The sequence below is a fragment of the Schistosoma haematobium genome, chromosome 2 (assembly GCF_000699445.3).
Source record: "Schistosoma haematobium chromosome 2, whole genome shotgun sequence".
In the NCBI taxonomy this organism is placed as follows: Eukaryota; Metazoa; Platyhelminthes; class Trematoda; order Strigeidida; family Schistosomatidae; genus Schistosoma; species Schistosoma haematobium.
In genome coordinates, this window is record NC_067197.1 from 19496560 (window position 1) to 19523209 (window position 26650).

General features: G+C 36.8%; 2 protein-coding genes across 3 annotated transcripts in view; one reads left to right on the forward strand and one right to left on the reverse strand.

The window, feature by feature from the left end:
- Window positions 1-11699, forward strand: part of KIRREL3 (Kin of IRRE-like protein 3) — a 119721-nt gene extending 108022 nt beyond the window's left edge. The window contains exons 12-14 of the mRNA XM_051214531.1: window positions 1243-1424; window positions 8282-8358; window positions 9569-11699. Of these exons, the coding sequence (XP_051067720.1) occupies window positions 1243-1424; window positions 8282-8358; window positions 9569-10208 (899 nt within the window). The 3' untranslated portion in view covers window positions 10209-11699. The remainder of the gene's footprint in view (window positions 1-1242; window positions 1425-8281; window positions 8359-9568) is intronic.
- Window positions 11700-11715: 16 nt separating this feature from the next.
- On the reverse strand, window positions 11716-22259 carry MS3_00006395 (uncharacterized protein; the record flags this gene model as incomplete). 2 transcript variants are annotated; one of them, XM_051214534.1, is made up of 3 exons in its annotated part: window positions 22173-22259; window positions 15608-19025; window positions 11716-11873 (listed from the first exon to the last, which is right to left on the reverse strand). In XM_051214534.1, the coding sequence occupies exons 2-3, from the start codon at window positions 15756-15758 to the stop codon at window positions 11716-11718; spliced, it is 309 nt and encodes a 102-aa protein (XP_051067721.1). In that variant the 5' UTR covers window positions 15759-19025; window positions 22173-22259. The 2 variants fall into 2 exon arrangements, with proteins under 2 accessions (XP_051067721.1, XP_051067722.1); XM_051214533.1 differs by lacking the exon at window positions 11716-11873 and having other exon boundaries at window positions 17383-18644; window positions 18680-19018; window positions 22190-22259.
- Window positions 22260-26650: the final 4391 nt, after the last annotated feature.

The following is a 26650-nucleotide window of genomic DNA, read 5'->3' on the forward strand; positions in this document are numbered from 1 at the left end:
TATTATATGATATATGATATATATATATGGGGAGAGGAAGATATATATGTACATCTTCAGTACATTTAGGTCGAGTATACTGCAAAATTGAAGTTGTAAAATCACATATAACCAACATTTTTCTTTCTGTTAGTAAACTTACATGAAAATTTATGGATATTGTGGGAAATACAGCTAAAACACATGTAATGGTAATTCACCTTAAGATTATTTGGGGATATATTTTTTACTTATGATATATATTTTTTAAATACTCATGATAAAACTAACATTTTGAATGTTCATTTTAAATTAGTTGTATCTTCATTGTATGATTTTAATGATTATTATAATGAGGGTTTTTTTAAAACAAAAAATCAAAGAAATGTAACACTCAGTAAATCTCATGTTTCCCTTGGAATTATTTAAACCAACGTTGCATTTAAAATTTTAAAAAATGTTTTGCCATTCGGTAAATGATAGGGAAATGTTAACAGGATACAACGTAGTACAAATATATGTTCAGCCAAATAATCATACTCTGTTCAGAATTTAATGGGAGAAAAATAAAATAATGCATCTGTACTATTGTAAGCATTTTTTTATACATACCACCTAAAGTCTCTAACTATAAATTACGATTATCACAGTGACGTCAACTGAGAAGCCTTTAACTTCCTGTTTATCAGTGCACTAAACTGAAGTAGGTGGTGAATAGGCCTACCTAACACATATCCACATTTCCCCAACCATAGAACCTTCGCGACCACAGTAACCGACTTTTACCTACTAATATACGCCTAACACTTGGATTGTAGTGAACAAGAACACGGGTGGGGACAATTGAATGTATTTAACACAGAACCACAGGACTTGTTAATAAAATCTAGCAATCATAAAGTAAATGCTCAATTTGCAAAATGTCCCTCGATTGTCCCAAAATGACTCATATTTCATTGTTCTTACATTTTCATACAAATTTCATTTTGTTTCGATTCTTTACTGTTCGATCCTCTTGTCTCTCTGTTGCCAGACCTTCTGTTCACGACTAACATCATATACTACTTATGTCAATATAAGTAGCACACACCACAGGATTATTCACTAGACTGTTCCTCCACATGTTGCTAGTGATTTGAAAATATGATATTCATTGCACTGTCATTTATATTAACCAGTTCATTGAAAAATATGGAGATCAACATAAATCTTGCTTCTTGTATTATTGTTACTACAATTTATTGTTATTTTTATTTTATTTAGGTAATCACACTAAACAACCATCAAGGAGTTCTTTACAAGATTATGGTGTAGTGAATTCAGATTTTATAACACGTGCTTATACGCCGAATATGCATTATCGTCAAGATCCATATCAGTGTTATTCAAATAATCCAAGCCTAAATAAATCATTTGCTCGTTATGCTTTCGATGGTACAGATCAGGTAAGCTATGCTATTAAAAATCCCTCTTCCTATTTTATTTCTAAAACTGTTAGCTAGTTGAATACATGTGTTTGGAAGTAGGATGTGTATTATACATCTTAATGCTCACGTAAACTTTATCTGTCTGACTTTAGAGAGGATGGTATGTTACGTTTTTCCTAACCTATGTCAGTTAAAATCAAAAACGTAACCAATGAGCTTTTGACTTCTAGGCTAAACTGTAGTACAGCTAATTTACCAATTGAATAAATAAAAAAGTTTAAAACCTGAATCAAATGTAAATTAAGACAATTCAGCAAACAAGATTTTATTTTCGACACTATCATTTACTCAAGCTGTACAATCGTATTTGTAATTAATTTACAAATGAAATAGTCTTTTGAAAGATAGGAGGATTATCACATCATATCATGTGTCAAAGAAAATTGCCTATTAATCGAGAACTAAAGAGAGATAATAAAATGAAATCAAACGTGAGAAGGATAATTTTCCACTTGACGATTGTGTGAGGAGGGTGAAGAATAAACTCGAAGCGTGGAGATCATAGAAACTAATAATTAAAATTAAGAAACTTTGAAGGATGTAATAAAATCAAATTACCGTTTATGACAATTAAGTATTAGGGCCAACGAAGAATGATGGCTTTCACGTGTCTCTTTAGCACACAGAGTTCAGGTTTATTTGAAAAGATGGATTGCTAACGTCTTACTTACTTACTTATGCCTGTCACTCCCAATGGAGCATAGGCCACCGACCAGTATTCTCCGACCCACTCTGTCCTGAGCCTTCTTTTCTAGTTCCATCCAATTATTGTTCATTTTTCTCATGTCTATTTCCATTTCCCGGCGTATTGTGTTCTTTGGTCTTCCTCTTTTCCTTTGGCCTTGAGGATTCCATGTGAGGGCTTGTCTTGTGACGCAGTTGGGTGCTTTCCTCAATGTGTGTCCTATCCACTTCCAGCGCTTCTTCCTGATTTCTTCCTCCGCTGGGATCTGGTTTGTTCTCTCCCACAGTACGTTGTTGCTAATAGTGTCCGGCCAACGGATCCGAAGTATTTTGCGTAGACAACTGTTAATAAACACCTGTATTTTCTGGATGATGGCTTTCGTAGTTCTCCAGGTTTCTGCCCCATACAGTAGAACTGTCTTGACATTTGTATTAACAATTCTGACTTTGGTGTTGGTTGACATTTGCTTTGAGTTCCAGATGTCCCTCAGTTGTAAATATGCTGCTCTTGCTTTGCCGATCCGCGCCTTCACATCTGTATCAGATCCACCCTGCTCATCAATGATGCTGCCCAAATATGTAAAGGTTTTTACATCTTCCAAATCTTCTCCGTCAAGTGTGACTGGACTGGTGCATGCTGTGTTGTGTCGGAGAATCTTGCTTTTCCCTTTGTGTATATTGAGATCTACTGCTGCTGAGGCTGCTGCTACTCTGGTCGTCTTCTCCTGCATTTGTTGTTGCGTGTGCATTGCTAACGCCTATGCAGTTCATAAGTTATCAATTCACTCTCCTTTTCAACCAAATTGTCTGACCTTACAGAGGATTTTAAAAGACTTGTAAGGTGGGACTATGTGACCAGAGTTCAGAAGATGATTTAATATCGAACTGTTGATTGATTTACGTTCACCTTTCGAATGCCACGCGGAATGACGTTCGGAGATGTGTTTGTAGAGCACTTTTTGCGGCCTATGTAATAATCCTTCTATCTTTCAAAAGACTATTTTATTTGTGAATGAACCATAACTACGACTGTACAGCTTGAGTAAATGATAGTGTCGAAAAGAAAATTTTGTCCGCTGAGTTGTTCTAATTATTTTTCAATAACACCATGGGTTACTGTCATTATGATGTACAAGATTCGAACTTACTATACTTCATATCAATAAATGAAAAACCAAAAAAATGAAAATATTCATACAAAAGCAGTAAATAGTAACATTCAAAGAAACAGGCAAACGAAAGGGCGGGGCATATTGTTTAGAAGTGAAAGTTCTGTCAGTTGAAATCTCTAATCACTAGTGTTAATTGTCTTGTGAATCCTGACTGAAATGCTTATAGGTGCTTTCTCACTCAGACTAACAGGCAGAAGTGTCCTAGATTTTAAAGACAACTTTCCTATATTATCAGACGCATCATCAAGATGAATAAAATCAACAACTATCTGGTGAATATTGCTTAAAAATAAATCTGTAAGCTAAACTGCTTTCTATAGCGTTTCACACGTAACGTTACCTGCAAATATTCAGTGGTTCTATTAAACCCTTGAGCTGCTTTAAGAGTATAGGTAAGATATGTCTAGAACAAATGTTTACATAAACGCATTTTCATTTTCAACAATCGTATTTTACAGTTTCATAGTGAAGAAAATTCTCTTGACACTCACTAGAATAAATTATTAGTCACATAAATGATCTACTTTGTAAGAGGTAAAAGCCAAACTTTTCACGACGAAAATACTTCCAAGTCAAGTAACTCGATATCTTTCGGAGGTAGATTTACATGCCTTAAATATTACCTAAACAAACTGTTAGATAAATTTTGTTAATCACTAGTTACTAATGTATATACACTCAACCAATGAATTATGGAAAATAATTATATTGTTCAAGTTTTACTTGAAAATACTTTTATCAAATAAATATTGAGTTACTTGTGTACTGACTCATTTCACTTACTGTCATAACCTTTCTGACGACAACAAGTTGTGTGATTTCTATGAAAATCTATAAATATTTCTGTACAAGTTGTTAGGACTGACTAATTTATTGTATACTGGTTTATGAAGTACTTAAACGTCGATTCACAGTCTTACTTACTTACTTACTTACTTACACCTGTTACTCCTCGTGAAGGAGCATAGGTCGCTCACCAGCATTCTCCATCCAACCCTGTCCTGGGCAATCCTTTCCAGCTCCTTCCAGTTGTAATTCATCCTTTTCATATCTGCTTCTATTATCCGACGTAATGTGTTCTTTGGCCTTCCTCTTTTCCGCTTCCCTTCAGGATTCCAAGTTAGAGCTTGCCTCGTGATGCAGTTTGACGATTTGCGTAATGTATGTCCTATCCATTTCCATCGTCTTTTCCTAATTTCCTCTTCAGCTGGAAGTTGGTTTGTTCTCTCCCACAGAAGGTTATTGCTGATGGTATCCGGCCAATGGATGTTGAGTATCTTGCGTAGACAGCCATTTATAAATACTTGTACTTTCTTGATTGTGGTTGTTGTAGTTCTCCAAGTTTCAGCTCCATACAGTAGAATTGCCTTGACGTTCGTATTGAAGATTCTCACTTTGATATTGGTTGAAAGTTGTTTTGAGTTCCATATGTTCTTCAATTGTAGGAATGCGGCCCTTGCTTTGCCAATCCTCGCCTTTACGTCTGCATCTGAACCTCCATGTCTATCGACGATGCTTCCCAGATATGTGAAGGATTCTACATCTTCCAGAGTTTCGCCATCAAGGGTGATTGGATTGCTGTTCTCCGCTTTGAATTTGAGGACCTTGGTTTTCCCTTTGTGTATGCTGAGGCCTACTGATGCAGAGACTGCTGCTACATTGGCTGTCTTTATCTGAATCTGTTCACGTGTACGTGATAGGAGGGCTAGGTCATCTGCGAAGTCCAGATCGTCTAATTGGTTCTGAGCTGTCCATTGTATTCCGTGTTTTCCTTCAGATGTCGAGGTCTTCATAATCCAGTCGACCACCAGAAGAAAGAGGAATGGAGAGAGTAAACAGCCTTGTCTGACTCCGGTCCTTACTTGGAATGCATCTGTCAGCTGTCCTCCATGCACTACCTTGCACTGTAGTCCGTCGTATGAGTTCCGGATAATATTGACAATCTTCTCAGGAACTCCGTAGTGTCGAAGAAGTTTCCATAATGTCCTCCTATCTACACTGTCGAATGCCTTTTCATAATCAATGAAGTTGATGTATAGTGACGAGTTCCACTCAACTGATTGTTCGACGATGATCCGTAGTGTTGCAATTTGGTCTGTGCACGACCGATCCTTTCGGAATCCAGCTTGTTGATCTCGAAGTTGGGCATCTACTGCATCCTTCATCCGGTTCAGCAACACCCTGTTGAAGACTTTCCCTGGTATTGACAGTAGTGTAATGCCTCTGTAGTTTTCACATTTGCTCAGATCTCCTTTCTTTGGAATCTTGATGAGGTGTCCTTCTTTCCAGTCCATTGGCACTTGTTCCTCCTCCCAAATCTTTTTGAATAGAGGGTAAAGCATGCTTGTGGTTACTTCGACGTCTGATTTCAGTGCTTCAGCTGGTATGTTGTCGGGTCCTGCTGCTTTCCCGTTCTTGATTTGTCTGACGGCCATTCTAATTTCTTCCGTCGTTGGTGGGTTGACATCTATAGGAAGATCTGTGTGTGCTGCTTCGATGTTCGGTGGATTCATTGGAGCCGGCCTATTCAGGAGTTCCTCGAAGTATTCTACCCATCTGTTTCGCTGTTGTTGAATTTCAGTGATTGGCTTGCCTTCTTTGTCTTTGACCGGCCTCTCTGGTTTACTGTATTTCCCTGATAGTTTCTTCGTTGTATCGTAGAGCTGTTTCATATTTCCTTCTCTAGCAGCTTTTTCTGCCGTCGTTGCTAATTCTTCCACGTATTTCTTCCTGTCGGCTCTAATGCTCCTCTTCACTTGCTTGTTTGCTTCTATGTATTCAGCTTGTGCTTGGACTTTCTCTGCTCGTGTTCGGCTGTTGTTAATTGCTGTCTTCTTGTTCTTCCTTTCTTTGATCTTGTCCAGTGTTTCTATAGAGATCCATTCCTTATGATGGTGTTTCTTTAGGCCCAGAACCTCTTGACACGTTGAAGTCAATGTTTCTTTGATGCCTTTCCAGTTGTCCTCCATGGTAGTTTCTTCTTCCTTCAGTAGATCTTGAAACGCTTGGAATCTGTTGTTGAGAGCTATCTTGAATTCATTGAGTTTGTCAGTATCTCGAAGGAAGGCTGTATTGAACCTTTGTATTGCTGTTTGTCCACTTGTCCAGTTCTTTTTAGCTTCAGTTTTAAATTGGCTACAACTAGGTGGTGATCTGAAGCTACGTCAGCTCCTCTCCTGGTTCTCACATCTTCCATTGTCCTTCGGAATTTTTTTATGCAAATATGGTCTATCTGGTTCTCTGTAGTGTGGTCCGGTGAGATCCATGTAGCCTTGTGTATACGTTTGTGTGGAAATATTGTGCCTCCTATGACTAATTTGTTGAATGCACACAAATTTGCAAATCTTTCTCCATTTTCGTTCCTCTCTCCCAGTCCATGTCGTCCCATAATATCTTCATATCCAGTGTTGTCTATTCCGACCTTGGCATTTAGATCTCCCATCAGAATGGTGAGGTCCTTTCTTGAGCATTTCTCTATGATTGACTGCAGCCGCTCGTAGAATTGATCTTTAATGTCGTCGTTGCTATCATTGGTGGGTGCATAACATTGGATAATATTCATTAAGATCCCCTCCTTCTTTGTTTTGAATGATGCTTTGATGATTCTGGATCCGTGGGATTCCCATCCTACAAGTGCATTTCGTGCTACTTTGGACAGCATAAGAGCAACTCCCTGTGTGTGTGGAGCATTTTCCTCTTCGTGACCGGAGTATAGCAGCATCTCTCCCGTAGCTAGCCTTTTCTGTCCAGCTTGGGTCCAGTGGGTTTCGCTGATTCCCAGTACTGCCAAGTTGTATCTCCTCATTTCCGTTGCTATTTGGCTGGTCTTCCCGGTTTCCCACATTGTTCTAACGTTCCATGTACCTATAAAAATTTTTGCTCTGGTTGTTAGAAGGGGCATCGGCCTCGTGGCTTCCGAAGGAATTCGGCTTTCACCATGAAGCGTCATAATTCTTCTAAATGAAGACCTTCTAACTCTCAGGGCAGAGTTAAAATGGTTTGAATTATTTTTTCTGGTAAGCGTTTTTTTAGCGAGTTAGTTTTCTACGGGATGGGGACGCTAACCCCATGCCCAACCCTCCTCCTTTACCCGGGCTTGGGACCGGCAGTAACTCTAGAAGAGCTACAGGCGGAGTTCGATTCACAGTCAATAAATGAAAAAATATCTTTATAGTACGATGATATTTTGAAGTATTCTGGATGATGTGCTAACTAAGAATTCCAGTAAAACAATTCAACTTAAGACAGGTAGAACAAAATAGCACAACTGAACGTATTATATTCGAAATTCGCTCAATCAGGTACAAAAATCTCATCTATTCGTATAAATACCACAACTACACTACTGATTTTACAATCGAATTGATGCAAAAACGTGCATGAAAACGAAAATCCCTTAAAAAAGCGTAGGATTTCGCCTAAATAAAAGTGTCCCTCCAAGTTCCACACTCCACATTAACACAGGAAGTAAAAATCAACTCCACACTAAAGGTGAATAAATAGAAGTAATTGTGTTAACAACCGTAAACACTAAACACAGACCATATAGTTTTGAAATAATGAAGGGTATCAGGAAATAAAAACTACAAAAACTAGTCTTAAAAGTCAACATTCAAAGGGAAATAATGTATGAATACGTCTTCAGGAATAAAATAATTTTTTTTAAATAACAATACGACTATCTCATGAATCGTGATAAAAAAATCCTACACTTTTTCATGCAGTGCAGTCTAACAGTCACTGATTTTTTTTCTGATTACATAATAACTAATCAATGAATTCGTTCAGTTCACATGTTTAATGAATTAACATAATAAACTGCATTACAATGCTTTTATTCTTTACTAAAATATCTCATAATTTTACCAAATATATCTACATGAAATATTGCAAAATAATCTAGACATTTTAATTTATTGAAATCAAACGCTATCAATATTCATTTTTGATTTGTTTCAGGGATCTATGCGTATACCCAAGGATCAATCAGAAAACTGTTTTTATGAAACATCTAAAGAAGATATGTGTGCTAATACGTAAGTTAACTCTCTTTTGGAAACTAATCAAGCGTAGAATACCCATTAAAGATGTTAGCTTCACTCAACAGTGTCAACGATAGTGTAACAATTGGTGTTGATAAACTCCTATGTGATTTCTTCTAACGTTTATTCTAATCTTTCCAGTCATTCTATCATTTAGTTATGTGACTTTGAGGAAATATGTATGGCAGGACATATGTCTATATACTTTTATCACTTTCATGTTTCGAGATTGAACCACCTATTACTCACTAGGTTGGCTATTTCTCCTACTCCGGTTCATATATATTTCATCTGGGTTATCAAATGTCTGAAATATACGTTCCACAAATAATTTCGTATCCCACTTTCTATACTTACGTTGTTATTGACGAGATTTTTCGATAGAGTATTTACGAAACTATTATAGTCCAATCACTACAGAGTTAACCACGGGCACTAAAATATATTAACAGCAGTATTACAAGAAAAGCTACAACACAAAAGAATTCTGTGTCATAAATCTCATTCAGTTAGGTCATTTATAATGTAAATGTACAAAGATTTTGATGAAGATTAGAGCATAGAAGAAACATAAGTTGATTTGATCACTTTATTGGAAATCTACAGGTTCGATTTAGTATTGTTCGGTAGAGTTATTAAATGATTCTAAGTCCATTCCGAAACATATGATCGTGAGCACATACGACTTACCTCTTCCTGTGAAAATAATTACCATTTGTTGAATGAAGTCGTTGACCATTTTCGTAACGCTTAATTTGGATTCTGACTATTAAGGAAAATCCAAATATGATATGTCGAATTAATCAGTCATATTAAGCGTAGAAACCGGTAATGTGTACATCAGTTCAAGTTGCTATGCTCCATTAGCAGTGTGAAATAAAACGGTCAGAGCAAACCCCGTAGTAACAGAGGTAGTACCAGTACTGGTGATGATGGAAAAGACTAGACAGCGAAGCCTCGATTCGAGAAAACACAAATCAGTGAAATAATAAGAGAACTTTAATGTGATTTAGAAACTTGGAATCTAAGAGAAGACGAAGAATGAATGTACATACATCATTGTGGCAGATTTTGAGCCATATCACACAGTCTCTAACTAATGGATACAATAAACACATAGACCCCAATAAATTGTCGAATGTTACTAATTTGCATAAAAGCTTACAACATAACTAGAACTATTATTTGTTTTTTTTACTTTTAGTTCTGTTCCTGTAGGTATTTCCGCTACATACTGTTCAAGTTTACCATCTTGTCAATTTTTACAACCCATATGTAACGGAAGTACTCACATTTCAAGTTTAAACCATCGAATGTTATCATCGGATCACTCACCTTTCTTAACTAATTGTTCTAATTTATTGCCAACCTCTGGATTAATTCAAACTCCCCCACCTGATTTCATACCGGAATCTATTAATTTACAATCATGTGGAAGTAACAACAATCTAATAGGAAATAACAGTTGCCTTTTTTCAACTAATAATCATTTATTAGCAAATCTTCCACAAATTACAACATTGGATTTAACCAATGGTATACCTACACATACATCATCACACGGTTTATGTTCAGGTGGAAATTCGATTATCAGTGGACATAGTTCTGTGGATAATAACAATAACAGTAATTCACGTACTCCTGTAAATTCACATTCATCTCGTAGTGTTAACAATCCACCACTTTCACCTGACCAACAATCATCATCAATCATTACAACAGATCATTCAGAACATATGGTGCCAAAGATGGAGAATCTATCACATTCACCTATAACTTATGGAGTTAACACATCTATTCATGAAATAGCCTATTTAATTAATGATCATACAACAAATGTTTAATTGTATGGCGACGAATATTGTCCTTTTGCATATTTATTATTATACATAGTATTTGTTATTTTACATCATGTTGATGTAGAACAATAATTGAACTGTCGTTTTTCTTTTTTGTGCCTTAAACATAACATTACACATAATCCCTGTCAATATTTGCTTTTATTTCGAAAACACCTATCTAGTCGTGTTTATGTGGTAAATATGAATCTTACTCTCCTTTAAATCTAGTTCTACAGAGTATCATTACTACATGTATCACACTAACATGGGTTATAAAAAGTTCTCCCCCTGTATATATTATTTTATCTAACAAATGCAAGAATACATCTACTATTGTTTACATATTCATCAATGTAAGGGAACGTAATTCTTCCCTACTCAGTATGAGTAAAGATAACATTATAGGAATTATAGTATCTGTTTTAACTATTTTGTACAATTGTAGCTGTATTAGATTGCAATAAGATGCTTTATTTATGTGAGACCCTATCAAGTAATGTAGGAAGAGGGCAAATTTAATGAAATAATGTACCTAAACTAATTTTATGCTTCTTACTAAAAATAAATTGCGTAATTGACTAACTACAACTTGATATAAAAAACAGGCAAAAAATGTAATTTTAAAGAACTGAAGTGATAACTATGTACTAGCTTGATTGGTTCGTTAAGAATAAGTTAGTTGGTTATCAGTAATGTGAAAGTACGGTATGATTTTGAAAAATACCTCTGACAATGTTGTTAATGGATCTCTGATTGTGTGAAACGAAGAAATGAAAATCTTGAACACTAATAAACACAAGATTACGATATAATAATGACAACCGCTGAGAAAATTATAAAAGCAGATTCATCGTGAAGTTAGATTTGTTAGAATACTTCAATGTTTAATCTCAGATACGATTTCAAAGTTGTAATGAATGATAGGAATATTACTCCTCAAAATCAGGGCTGGATTGAACATATTTATATTCTCAACATCAGTATAACAGTTCGAATCTGACCAATTGGAAAATAAAGAAGAGGCTTATAAAATCATGTCTTTGCAAATGCCCACGACAAAAAGACGAACTAGGTATTTCTCACAATCCCCTGTTCGGAAAGTAAAAAGCCTAACTACAAAGATAACATGTCTTCAGTAAGTGGTGATTAGACAAATAACATTTTGGAGTAACTGCTCGCATCTGTAAAGCTTATTTTCTTCTAAAATAAAAAGCAAGAGGATCCCATATTCCGATAGATTCTACCCCTTTTATTTATTGAGTCATTTTGTTTTTAGAAGTTTAAAACAGTGAACCATGTGGGAAGAAACGCAACTGTGAACATGGTCTGGTACCAATGACGCGATGCTCGGTTCAGTCCTAATGTTCATAAAAGGAATACTGCAAAAAAGCAATCTTACTTCATATATTAAGTAAAATTCCAAGTTTTATGATGACATTAAAATAATTGCTCATGTATTAAGTGAATTTTGTTCATTAAGATTTCAAAGGCTACATGGGTTACAGTAAGGTCAAATAAAATCATTTTTCACACCAAGCTTAGATAGTATATTAGATTGACTTTTGATCACGCTAATATTTTGTTCAATAAAAGGTTCAGGATCTACAAATTGTTTTTCAGTGAGATTGATTGTCAATGGTGAGAAGTTTAGAATGAAAACACTATTGACTAAGAAACATATTTAGAGATAATTACCTCATCGTAACCATTATCTGTCAATTACGATCTACACAATCTCTCATCTTTATATGTTAAATAAGCAAGACCAATTTTGAATAGATGCAAACAAATACTACACAACATGGAAATCATATGTGCTTACAGTAAGATCTTATGATGGATCCTATCTAATATTATAGAATACACTGAAATATCTTAATAGTGGAGAGGATCACTAGCTACTGAAAGTTTTAATCACAACAAGGTACCCTTCAAGGAGAAATTAGTTTTCATTTTGAATTAAAAGTTGAGACGTCAAATAATTGTTGTTAATTTAAATATACCGTCTTCAGACGAATCCACTGAGTTTATCTTCCAAATCAATACATCAACTGTTGACTAAATGTTTTGTCGTTGACATAATGAATGTTCACAAAACGTTACCTTAGTTATCCTGTGAATTTTGGAGGGTGATTTTATCAAAACAATTAATGTAACATCTTGAAAAAATGAATCCATGTGACCAATATACGGCAGAAGGAATAGACAAAAATACCCTAGCCAGTGAGAATGATATTCTACGGAGAATTCGTGGTTAATTAACAAGATTCATATTACGAAAGAGGATAATTCCCGATGAGTTCCTGGTAGATGGCTTGATCTGTCAGACATCCCTTAAAGTCTTCAATGAGTGAATCTGTTGTCTGATTTACACGAAATCGTAAATGATTGTGGATGATACAAGTAGGGAATTTTTGATTCAAGAATCGCACCAAATGAAAATACCTAAGGGAACTACAGACTGGTTAGAGCAAGTCACAGCATTTAATGAGAACTTATAAGTACCACAGATAAGCTAGAAGCAAGCAACCGTTTTGCATCCGTACTATGACCTCTAAAGTTATCAACTCATTAAGGATGAGTGACTTGAGAAAAAAGCAAAGTAGTTGACGAGCCCAACTACTTGACTCTACAAAGTAAAACCAGGAGTCCACCCCGAAGTAATATTTGACGTCTACAGAAGGAGAATCACATTCCAACCATCCTTACTCCGTTTTCTAAAGAAGTTCAGAGAACTTAATTTTATCACTAACAGAGAAAATAATTATGTCATGTGTACATGAGATTTGTAAGTATCTAGGTAGAAGACTAACTCCAGAAAGCCAAAGTGACTCTTCATAAAGCCCACTTAAATTGACTCATGTGAAGTGTTAAAAAATAACTACATGTAACGTGACAGGTGAGCGAGTATATCCCTAACTATTTTATGTGCACTCATGGTATTAATTATTAACCTTTACTCGGATACTTTTTTCATGTACATATCTTATAAGTATGATTATTTACTTGATTCTAGTGTACTTTCCATATAACTGTGTATTCATACCAGTACATCATTCAGTTGTTTATCTTCGTCTATAGTCTAATTGGTTATCCGTATTATATACATTGGCTATCTTGTGGAGGCCCGTAGTTTGATTTTGTCCTCATTTAGATCGACGATATTCGTTGAAGGGCTCAACACTTTAGTAGCCCGTGGATCTGACTCCATTGAGATCGTATAAATGTTTGCTATCGCCTATTCTAGTATATCATCGTCGACTTAATCGCGTTAGTCAATAACGGAATTAAATAAGTCGAATAACGAGAATTGACTTGTGAATACATATATTTTGTACATGAAGCGAATGAAACAGAGCAAAGCAAAATACACGCAGGGAAGATGGCTGAGAAGCCAACTCCATTTTAATCAAGCGTTACTCAATATTTATAGTCAGACAAAATAAAGCTACAGACATGTGATTAATGGAATAGGAAGGGCACACATATACGCTCATATAAAAACAATCAAGACTGACAAGCGGATAATTAACAAGGTCAACATATGACTCAAGTAGAATGAATAGAATGGAATGTCCGAAAGCTAGAATAAGATACATGGGCTTAAAATAATCACTGACACTACAATCTTTATATATATCCTGACTCAGGCTTCCCGTCTTTTGCTAGTAGTAATCGATCTATTCATTCACATTGTCCGTCAACTAAATTATAAGAATGACGTAAAATTTTTCTAACACATTTGGTTTCGGACTTTTTACACTACCGTTGAGCAATGGGGTTCGCCAAAGTTTAGTAGGGGATTATATTGCAATAGAGTAAACGCAAGATTAGAAGTATATAAACGGCAAAACTGACTAAAGAGTGGAAAACGCTAACGAACACATGATGTATCAGGCTAAGTGACGGATGAATGCAAATTCTGACGCGGCCAGAAGTGTTTAAAACAAGAGACTTTAGTAGAACGGTGTTCCTCTACGGTATATCCCTCTTCGTTTGCAATGGCGCAGGTGCACCCACTTTATGTTCTCCCAAACTCTAATCTTCTGAATTCTTCATGTCCCTTTTTTTCTCTTACCAAATTTATTTCACTGGATTATACTCCTTGAATACCATCTTCAAACCCTAGTCTTTTAGATTACTGCTTATACTCTTACTACCTCTAACACTATGTGATTTGAATCGACAACTGTATCTGTGTGGCAATGTGGTATGGCAACTTGAACTGATGTACGTACGTACGAAGTTCTACGTTGTTACTGACTGACTACTGATACATCTCCATGACAAAATCTCTTGATTAATTAGTTTCACACTAAGTTGAGTTTATTGAACAATAAAATCCTTCTGGTATAATTAGTTAAGGGTGTAAATAAAAATGTAACACGGATTCAGAGCATACTATGTTTTGAGCATTAAGCAGTCCAGTTTACCAGACGATTGATGACCACAGCTCTCCAATCAAAAAGCCACTCGAATACGCACTCTGATGTTGAAAAGAAATAGTGAACTTTAATTACTTAATGGATAGTATGTTGAATCCATATTACTTAGTGGGTTCTAATAAACAGAAATGAGCTAAATAGTGTTATTTTCTATCTACTACAAAACATTAATGATTAGATAGTATGGAATCCTAAGCTGATTTCATAACTGTAGTTCTTTCAACAAAATGTTCCATGTACCACTAAGATTACAGCCAGATTAGTCAGTCATAAAGTAGAACCTGGTACTTACGTACATCAGTTCCAGTTGTTATACCCCATTAGCACAATGAGATGAAACTGTTAGCGCAAATCCCAGAGTAGCAGAAGTAGTAACAGCATCAGTGGTATTAGGGGAAATTTAGCATCGAAGATACGATTCGTGAAAAGATAAATTAGTTAAATAGAAACAAAGAATGGATGCGTCTGAGCCACCGCAAGCGGTTTTCAGCCATGTCACTCGACGTTTCTAACCATTGGTTATGATTATCACGCAGACCTCAACCAGATAGTTTACATATATTAACACAGCTAAGTCCAATTGTCAGTGACTGCACGGACTGATTGCATGTTTTGGTTTGACCGCACATTTCTTCCAATCTACACCTACACCCGATTACAATGGAAGTGAAAATGAAATTTTCTTTAGTGATAATTTGGTCAGTTTAAACTTGATTAAGCTCAAATCCTAAATAAAGTCAACTCAAACTGATCCAGTACAAATATTGTTAAATTGATGGTTTTATAGTCAAACGACTTGGTTCCTGACTAAAGGGTCGAATACAAAGGAATGTATATCTGTACTTCTGCCATAATCTACTTTATAATATGCTGAAGTAAGTGAACATAAGTTGTACATGAAAAAAAGTTTTAAGAATTATTTGGCCTTATGACTATGAAATCCTAGATTTCCCGCACGTTTGGTTTCATCTTCGACTTCATAGCCAGAAAGTTTAACAGATTTCAATGGTAGGAGTCTTGGTTTGCACAAAACAGGTTCAACCGCTTTCATTTCAATGCATACTACTTCATTCTGGAGTATGTAACCGTTGTCTTCACTCGAAGCCATAATTTCTGTTATAACAATTGCAGTATTGACTGGTAAGTTTTACTTTCTGGTGTAAAGAATTTAAAATCCATGTAATAGATAATGGGAAAATAGCTCAAAAGTACAAATAAATGTAGAAATTTCATTATGAAAAAATGTAGTATAAACAATGATGAAAATTTCAATTTGATTACTTATTCTCCGAAGAAGTGGCTTACACTGAGTCACGAAACGTCAGAAAATCTAATTTTGCTACGCAATGAGACATTACAAATACATCAATTTCTTTATAATGATGAAAAAAGTCAAACACTTGTTTGTAAGTGGCATTTTATAGGATAGATGTGTAGCTACTCATCAAAATGCAAATAAATTAGGGAATTATGACAAGAAAAAGCTAACAACTTTAGAGGACATATATATTATTACTCGTTTAAAAAAATTCGGGTAAATATAAGTACTTTAAGGTCTAGAACAAAGTTAGAAAGCAACAAGAGGAAAAACAAAAATGTTAAAATAGTTATACCAACAGCAGCATAACATTCAAACAGAAATACAAAAGAGGCTCAATTGTGACACAAGGATCGGTCATGAGATGTGCTTAGCAATCTCAAAACATTGATTATCCAAACCAAAAAGCCTGTACCTCTCTACACTCTCTGATAAACATCTAGATACCTCAATTACAATAGTAATCTAACTCATTTATCCACTGCAGTTTACGTACCCAGCTTTTAGTCAAATATATTTCCTCACGTGAGTAGGCTATCGATATTGTCCGAGAGAAAAACCCGGAATAAATAGAGCACGATTTGAACCCAATAACTATCAGTTGCAATCTGGGTGTTTTAATCACTAAGCTACCGTTAGCAACTCAACGGCGACACAAATGATCCGAGCTGATAGTTGCCAAAAAAGCCCTTAGCCCCCACGTCAAAATTCCATCAGGAATGGTGACTCCAAATAATTCGTTACCTATTAATAAAATATGAGATGATGTATCTCAATCCTGAAGCAACACTTTGTATTTAACGAAAAACACTTCTTAAATACTTCCTACAGTTACTTAAAGTACTCAAAGGATTCGGGCTTTGATTAAAACCTTTGCTTGACAGGACTGTGCTGTCTTTGTACTTCAAGTAAGATAAAGTTTCCAATTTCCGATTCCGGTTACTACAATATACGACAAAATTGAACTAGCAAACACTACGTGATTTGACTTATTTAAAATAATCTACGGTAAGCACTCGTTTGGCCACAAACATCCACGTAAAGAACCAATAGTGGGGTGATAAACAATAATAATGACTAGTAAGCATATTTAGATAGAAGGCTGTAAGTTAACAATTTAGTTTAAATGTAACTTATTTACCAAACACACTTTTATGTACTTCAATTTAAGCCGCATTATTTGTGTGAGGATTATTTATTTTACCAAGCTGCACAAATCTACTTACGCATAAGCCGCGGATGTCGAAATCCGAGTACTTTAACTAGTAGACAAACGCTAGAAGCATTACGGAAATGCTCAATTGTATGAGTGAAGATGCCTACTTCCTACTTTATTTATTTATTTAAATACATAAACATTGGTACGAAGGGGGACCGAATACATATGCGCCAAACAAGCCACTTGATTTGTGTGTGGACTGTGATACTACCCCGGTGCCCAGACCGAAGCACCTGGTTTGTTTCGGGGCCACACCCCGAGCCTTCGACCTAAAGGTCTGGTCCATAGGGCAGTGGAACATCGTAAGGAGATGCAGTCCCATGGTAGCCGGTGACCAACAATAGGTTCATACGCCATTTGTTCCTTCAGGATCCTGGGGCCCATGTGAACCATTGGTTTAGAATCAGGGTTTTCAGGCTTCCGTAGGTGGACCCTCCGTGTCCATCAACCCGGTTAGAGCGCCCAACACTCGCTTTTTGTCCTCTCAATTTCGTAAACAACACCCCCGCCACTAGAAGGCAGTAAGTAGGACTTCCCTGGCAGTGACTGTATACGCGTAGCCATGTGAGAGCATTCCGAGAGGGACAGCTGACTCGCCCCGCTTTCGGATGTACCAGGTTTTGTAAAATGAGGTTAATTCATAATTCTGCACTGAGCTTCACATGAAGGAAAAAATCATAAGCGAGTAATGTGTCAAAGTAGAAATCATTAACTCTATCTGGATAATATGTAGTCAGTAAAAAATAATATAGTTAGCTATGGTTAATAACAGAGAGCAATACATATACCGCGCATATAGCTACCAATACTGTAGCGTAAACCTCATAATGTTTAAAGATCTGGCAGTAGCAAGACCTGACTTTTATCACCATTTTGTTAGAGATATGGATAGTTTGTTTTCAACTATGGAGTGAAAATTTAGCATCTATTACATTAGTAAACCAAGAGGAGTAGGAAAACAAATCTTTTTATTTTACAAAAATAACCATTAACTAAGAAACTCTTGTGTCTTTTATCACTTTCATACTAGATTCATGTTTGATATATGATACGAAGGAATGCTCACAGTCAATTAATTCGATTTTATGAGTTACATATTTCGACCAATGATCGTTCCTTGTTTCAGAGCTTAATGAGTTATTCGAGTGAAACATCTCAGTATCAGTACTCAAAGAATCATTTAGAACATGAATATCAGGGGAGCACTTCATGATGATAATACAGAGAAGCTGAAAGTCGGCAATCACGCGGAGCAAAATACCCATCAAGATTGAGTGCTGACTAACAAGACTCTTCCACGAATTGTAGCGTAAACGTTCCAAATACGTAAAAGCATTCATCGCACTAATCATAAGACAAGAAACTGGGTGCTGTTTGATAACTTCTCGTGAGTAAGAAAAAGCCAAAAGGAGTTCACAATCTGTAAATACACGAATAATATGAACCCTAGACAACATCTGTTAGAAGAATATCAAGAAATTAGGGAACGAACTTCTTCTAAAAACACTTCATACTGGTTGTGCTCAAATTTCAAAGCAGGTATTTCGTCTTGTAAATGTCTGCGAACAAACACTCCAAACTTTGATGGACAAAACCGACCCCCACAGTCAATAAGAAGACAATGTGTATTGTAACCATTCAAGTGAAACCCACTAAATGTTTTTGGGAGAACGCATTGCATTAACTTTTGGTGAAGAAATTCAGAGCATTCACAGGAAGATGGCTGGCAAACTTCAACCAACGATTTCCCACTTTGAGGGACATATTGGTTTGGAAAATAATCAAACAGCAATGAATCGATATAAGGTCTGTTTTGAGAGCGAACCAGCAGCTAAAAACTCAGAATGAGACAATAAAAAGTATCACTAAATATGACTGGAAACTAAACAGAACTAAAATTTGACAAAAGTAATTTCAGAAGATATTAACACAGTGAATTGGGTCCTTCACAACATTTTTACTAGCGAATATGACTATTTTTTATCCAGTATCTCTTTAAATGAAGTAATAAAACTCTGTATGATCTTCTGGCCAGTAAGCGTGATGCCTCTTGGATTCAAGAAACTCTACAAACCATATTACACACTGTTTCAACGAGGTACTATGTACAACGCATAATTAAAAAAACGCATTTGGCAATAATCTTTAAAAGACTCCTGAATTTGTTGTAGGTAGATGGATCAACGTTTCATGAATCTCTCGTTATAAAATGTTTATAAACCGGATCTTTGTATGAATTACGAGGATTGGGTATTCTGTTATAACTGGTATATATATATACCAGTACTTTCAGCTACAACGTTAATGCATCGGTCCAAGTTACCATACCTCATTAACACAGCAAGAACACTAAATAAATCGAGGCAGTTACCTCAATGGTAGAAATATACAAAAGATTGCATATAAGAATATGACACAGGGAGAAAGAATTAGTTCATAGAAAGAAAAGTATGAAGTATTCTTACAGTTTAAGGGAAGACAAAGAGTATACACCTACACTATTGTGATCAATTCTAAGCCATGTCATTCAGTCTCCAACCACTCCTTACGATAAACACGTGGACACCAACCAAGTAGTCTGCATCTACCGACATGGCTCAGACTAGAAGTTAGTGACTTCAAGCACTGATCCCATGTTTTGATTTGGCCAGCACTAACTTTCTTCCGACCATCTCCAACACTAGCCACCATTGCACGTCATGGTAACCGGTGGTTGGGTATGTATAATACGTGCTCCAACCATCTCAGTCGATGTAGATTATTAACTTTATCAAGTGACTTATTATCATTCCTTAATACCCTGTATCTAACATCACCATTACCCACCCGGTGATCCCAGATGTCAGCAATATTTCTAAGACATCTGTGATCAAATACTATCAATTTACGAGTATCTTCTACTCTTAATGGCCACGTTTCGCAGCCGTAAAGTAGAACAGAACAAACTGATGGATGGATATCTCGCCTTCGCTACAGGTAACGTAAGTTGGCAAAAGCCAAACTAGCCTTTCAAAAGCGTGCAGAGATTTCGTCAGACACCAAACCCATTAGGGCTGACCAGACTCCCAAGATAAGTGATGTTGTCGACGCGTTCGACTACTTCACTCCCTATCATTAGTTCAGGTGTTGACGCAGACCAGTCCTGAAGCAGCAACTTGCATCTCGAGAGGGAGAAACACATCTCAAACATCCCGGCATTGTTGCTCAGTGATTCGGCCACATGTTACGTATGCCTGAACACCGATTATCACGACGTGCAATGCTAACCGATGTTGCGGATGGTTAGAAGAAAGTTAGAGGTGGCCAAACCAAAACGTGGCATCAGTGCTTGAAGTCACTAACTTTTAGTCTGAGCCATGTCGGTAGATGCAGACTACGTGGTTTGGGTCCGCGTGAATATCGTAAGGAGGGGTCGGAGACTCTTGGTGACATGGCTCAGAATCGATCACAATGGCGTAGGTGTATACACTCTCTGTATTCCCTTAAACTAAAAGATTATAGTCGCTTCTTATCTTTCTTTCTTCCTGTACTATATCCTTATATGCAATCTTTCTTTTATATATTACCACCATTGACTTAACCACTCCTATGAATCCGGTGTTTATCTTGTTGTGTTAGTGAGGTATGGCGACTTGGACCGATGCATATATGTGCCTGGTCCTACGTTGTAGCTGACTGACTCAGTGCTATCAAAAAACTGCATTTCATCAGCGTCTTAACTAAACAGGACTATGTTATCTCCATATTCTAAGTCAGTAGGTCGACTTCCTGGTAGATCAATTCCCGAAAATTCAGTCAACGAGAACGTTGTTTCCAGTAGTAGGTCTATGATGAAATAAAACACAAACGTAGATAGTGGACAGCCCAATGCTACTTTACGCTGACATTAAAATCTGGCGTGAAGCAAAAAAAAGATGTAGATGCAAGTGCACTATGGCTAACTGGTCTAAATTGTGGTTGATGCCTAACAATGCAGCTGTGTGTCTGCATATACACTGGAGATACAACGGTAAATAGCTACAGCATTAGGGAACTTTCTGTGCTCTTAGTCCTGTCTCATGACAAGTTAGGGGTAATATTAACCTAAGATATCAAGACTACAAACTATTACTGCGAGATTGAAGCCATGGGGTTCAGAATCCCATGAACATTGGGGCGGGCATTTTCCAAGTCCCAAGAATAGACAACCTTAGTGATATCCAAACTTGAAAAATGTGTTCAGGCTGCAAACCTGCTTAAGAGATGACTCGGATGTCTTGCAAAAGTACAGAGAAAAACTACCCATATAACTCTAGAATTACAAAGCCTACCATACATAGGGTAGCTGAGGAAGTTAAGCCTCCGCCATCTTACCATAGGAGTCGATCAGATGTTGATCGGCAAAATATTAAGTGGTTTCGAACCTAAGACATTCCTCAGTACTACTGTATCATAACATCTAGGACATAACAGACGATTTTAAAAGACAAGAAGGAAGAATGACCCATGTTAAACAGGTTTCCTACAGTTGACAAATATTAGAACGACGAAGCCATAGCTGAAGGACAAGCCAACCAGATTTATGATAACAGGCCTTGGATTTCGGCGCGAAATTCCTGATCCATTTGGCTAAATAGCGTGTTGGCATGTTAGCTGATGTCAATTCGTGATGAAAACCCTAAATCTAATCTCCATCCCTAACAATCAACAGTAAAACAGTCCTTATGCTTCATAAACGTTTGAAACCCTCATTTAACCATAATCAGTGAATAGACATTCTCAAGGCCACTTTAGCGTTTCTCAAAAGTCGTTCATAAATTATGGTCTCACCATTAAAACTGACCAGTTTTTCTACAGCTATCAGCTGATAGCTGAGCATATGTCCGTATAGGAACTTTCCTATACGGACATAAGCTCAGCACTTAGCAAAGCATTTAGCAGGTTTATTAATAACAGCCGATGAATGAAAACCAATTTACTTGTACGATGACGTATCAAAAACATACATAATACAGAAACTAACCACAGAACCCGTCTCAACTAAAATACCAGACGAAGCCATGGCAACACAATGTTAAAAGAACCGCCAAAGTGATAAGCCTAAAAAACACGGAACGAGCTGCAACGAATGTATGGTGTGCTGGTATTTTTATATATAGGAAAGTATAGACACTCTTCGTGAATAGATATGAGAGAAATATCATCAACCTCGGAGACTTTCTGTCTGAGAACTATTGGTCAAGTTTCAGGCACTTTATATTCTTAACTCATTCCAAGAAAGGAAAGCAAACGAATGAGTAATAACACGAAACTTTCTCATGACTATTTAGTCATGAGAGCTTTTGCGATTGTTCATTTTTAAAGTTACTGAATAAAACTGATGTCATTTAAACTTCGTCCATGATTCTTTCTGACTAATGATATCCTGTAAGCTATTTTGATAGTTCGAGGTTTCATTCGCTTTTCAGGTACTGCGCATCTACAAAACTCCTTTCAACACTTGTCCATGACTTCATGACGAACGAATAAACTTTTGGGTAACCACATCACCATGGTCATCACGGTTCCAACTAAATAAAACTTTCGCATAAATGTAACCTGAAATTTGTTACTACTTACCTCTTGAAAAACATACTTAACATTAAAACGTACATGCTCAGTAACACGAAGACAGGTATCTAGAAAATCGGAAGAGCGACTCATTCTAACAGTTGATTATATAAATTAAATAAATTCTTAATTGGACAATGAGTTGAAACTATGGAAAACTTAAGACTTATTGAATATGCGAACGCCTGTAAAAGATGTGGAAATAAAGGAAACAATTAGACCATACAAATTGCCGTCATGTGTTTCTTGTTGAGGATATGCATGACAAAGCACCAACAGGTTACAGTAACTGCAGCACGGTTACAGTTAATCTGATCACAAATATAATCCTCCGAAGAGAAAAGAATGCTTTATATCCCGCAACCCCTGAAGAATTTACAAAGCCATTCCAGAATGTACTCTCACTTGCTCCAACAATGACCAATAATTTCGACTGACAAACACTGAAACATTGTAAAGAACACGTTCACGTTGTCATGTGGGAAAACGTTGCACAAAATCTGCACAATCCAGCTGCGGGAAAATTCTGAACAAAACTAGCCAAATCGAAGTGACTAAAATAGATGGCGAGTCTCACTCAAGGACACCAACTGTAAACTGTGCATGGTATTAAGAAATAAATTCAACATGAAGGTAAGGCGAGATAATAGATCTTTCGAAATAAACTTGTCTATGAAGTCGTAATTTAGCCGGAAAAATCTGTATTGATTTATACATAAAGAAAAAACACACATCATGGAGTTTTTTCGTGCCTCAAAGTAACCCTCGGCTATTGATAGAAGAAACCAGACAAGTATTGAATAGGTCTTTATTTCGATCTTAGCGCGGTCACAGTAGGGAGTGGGATTATCTGTTCAGACAAACAAAGGCTCTCAACATTCAATATAAGATAATAGGGAATATAACGCTTATACAAAACAAGGAAGTGAATGAATACTTGAACAATACTGTTTTGGCATATGCTTGGTTGTTTGGGGTCAACTCTTAACCAACCAACCTAAGCTGTTACAGTTTCTTCCACTATAAGACTTTGAGACAAAACCGTTGCTGACCTTGGAGTTATCGAAGTTTTCGACATATATGTCGGCACACAATTACATCATGTGCAGAGCCACAATGGACAATTAGATGTTTTGACGGAAATAACAAGGTGCGCCAAACATGTAACACTGCAGTAAGTACTAAAACATTTCCTGGAAGTCACCTTCAGTAAGTAACAGGTATTGACTAAATCCATCTCGTTGTATTTAGACGATGAACCATAGCTCTTTCTTTTCCAACAAGTGACCTGACTCTACAATAATTGGACTTAATTCAGATATTGAAGATGTGACAATCAGTAGTCCTCTCTCGAACTTTGACAAGCATTTGTCACGGTGCTACACTCTGTTGTGCTGACTAAAATCAAGCAGATTGGCGTCAAAAATGATGTAAAAATCTTTTTGTGTTTCTGATTGTGGGACAAAACACAGATAAACATTATTATGTGTTTAGCGCACAGAATTCGTCAGTGATCATCTAGTTAAACTCAGATCCCCATATAATGTCTACACGGATGACATCTAGTGTAGAAACTAGTCAGAACTGAGGCTGATTCGGATGAGCTCCAAAGAGACCTAACACTGCTAGAAAAATGGACAATAGAGAACGGCTCGGGCTGGCTAATTCCTCTGCAGTCGCTGCCCTTTCAAATTTTCGATTGAATGGGATCGATATCTATTGCTGTCAGTGCCTGTAAACCAAGACACGTTAGCAGGGCTGTGTAGCTAGAAAACTATTCAGTTAATCAAAAGGCAGCTCCGGACATTGACAATGGAGCTCTGTCTGACATTGTTAAAGACCAAAACTCACTCTTGATATGATACCCACAGTGTAATATCAGTTCCTCCGCTCAGAGGTTTTATGAATCTCCTGGGATCCCTATTGAGATGCACTGCAAAGTACGTCAAAAAATCTAGCAACAACCTGAATGAAGACCAACTTCGACAGCCTGGATTGTTTCTGCTGAGTTACATGGGAGCACAGAGCGATTTGATAGTGGTCTGCAACCTTTTAAGCACTCCTAGTCACTTAAATTTGAACATTCTACCCCCAAAATAACATTGCAAAAATATTACAAAAATGCGCGCTTTACTAACGAAAAGTATTAACCTAAATTTTGCACTTTCTTTATGCAACAAAAGCATTATTTTTCTTTCAGAAAATCTGCTCCGTTCTTAACGTCCGGCAAATTACTTTTCTTTTAGAACTTTAGTGTGGTTCGTCTCAGTTTGCTACTTTGTTTCTCAGGTCTTTCATACCGAAGACGGTTTCACTATTTTCGAACTTTTTGCAACCCGCTTTTATCAATTTTATCTGTTTCAGGAAGTTTCTTTTTCACCGTCGTAAACTTTTGCTAGGACTTGTTTAACAACTTATATCTCACCATGTGTCATAAGAACACTTGAATGCAACCTTTGTCCGTTTTGCTATCACCTGTGGTATGCGGTGCAAAAAAAGTAAAGAATGGTTTCACGAAGCATGCAGACTCGTGGTGGCATTGGGTCTCAACACCAAACAATAAGGGAAACAAATATTCAACATTTAACGTGGGGAAAAACCCCAACGATAGAGAAAACGAGAAGGTTGAATTAATTATTCAGGTGATATGGATCAGCCTCGCAGGCATGGTCGCTCTGTACAACTTACTTTTACTCATATAAAATATATTGTTCTATCTCCAGCCTAAATGTGTTATCCGTCATATATTGGTGATTGTTACGATACGATGAGTCAGTGTAGACAATAATGTGACTTCGACGTAAGATCTTATATATTAGGCAGTTACATCATGATAAAACTAAAATTGTGGGGTTAGATCTATTATCATAGAATTACTAATAACGAAGTAGACTGTAATTCTGCAGACTTTTCAGGAATTACTTAAAACCGCTATTGCGATTATTTCTGCCGTTTTGGAGTCAACCTGTACACCTAGTTCCGACCGCTTAGTGCATTTCCGTAACAGATCCGAAGCCTATTTAATTGGCTTCGTTTTGCACCATAGTGGCTTTGAGACCATTCTTTGTCGAAGCCTCACAACGTGAAAATTTGCGATTTTCAGGTCCTTTTCGCCAGGATTTCAACCATGTTTCTCGGCTTCTCGTCTTCTTACACGGTCTGCGAGCGGCAAATCCTTGCGGACAAAATCTTCTGATTTTAGATTATGTCCATTCTGTAATATTAAGTGCTTTACTTAGGATATTTAAATACTACTTTAAGCATCCTCGTTTGATTTTGGGTCCTGTTCGTTTGGCCACCTAGTCTACACACATTTAGCAAAGTGATTCCGGTGATATTCTGAGGCATTGGCTGATTTGGTATGTTTTATAAACCCAATATCATGCTCAACATGAGTTCAAGGTTCTCAGATTTTACTTTCCTTGATTTTGTAAAGGATGACTGACTTGTCACTGTGATCAATTTTTTATTTCTTAACTACTTTATAGGGGGTTAGATTTTCTTTGATAGCGTTGTGTCTGTTCTTGTGCTTTCCCCATTCATCAACTTTCCTTGACATAGCAACTACTGTCGCATCAAACACACTGCGAGATTCCGATAGTTTATCGACGACTTGTACTGTCAGGTTGTTTTCCCTGATAGAAAAAGATCTAGCCTTACGGTTGAGATTTCTGTCGGCTACTATTTAGGGGAAGAGGACAGAAGAAACTTTCTTTCTTGGGTTTTCATTGGAGCAAGAACTGTTTCATGTTGGCCTTTGCTACTTTGACCGATGTGAGTCAGCTGTTACAGAGCTCACTCGAGATGACTTCACGTCGATTTGCACGTCGACGGAGCGAGTAACGTCCGAAGTGTCTCGACCTCTTTTGCTAAT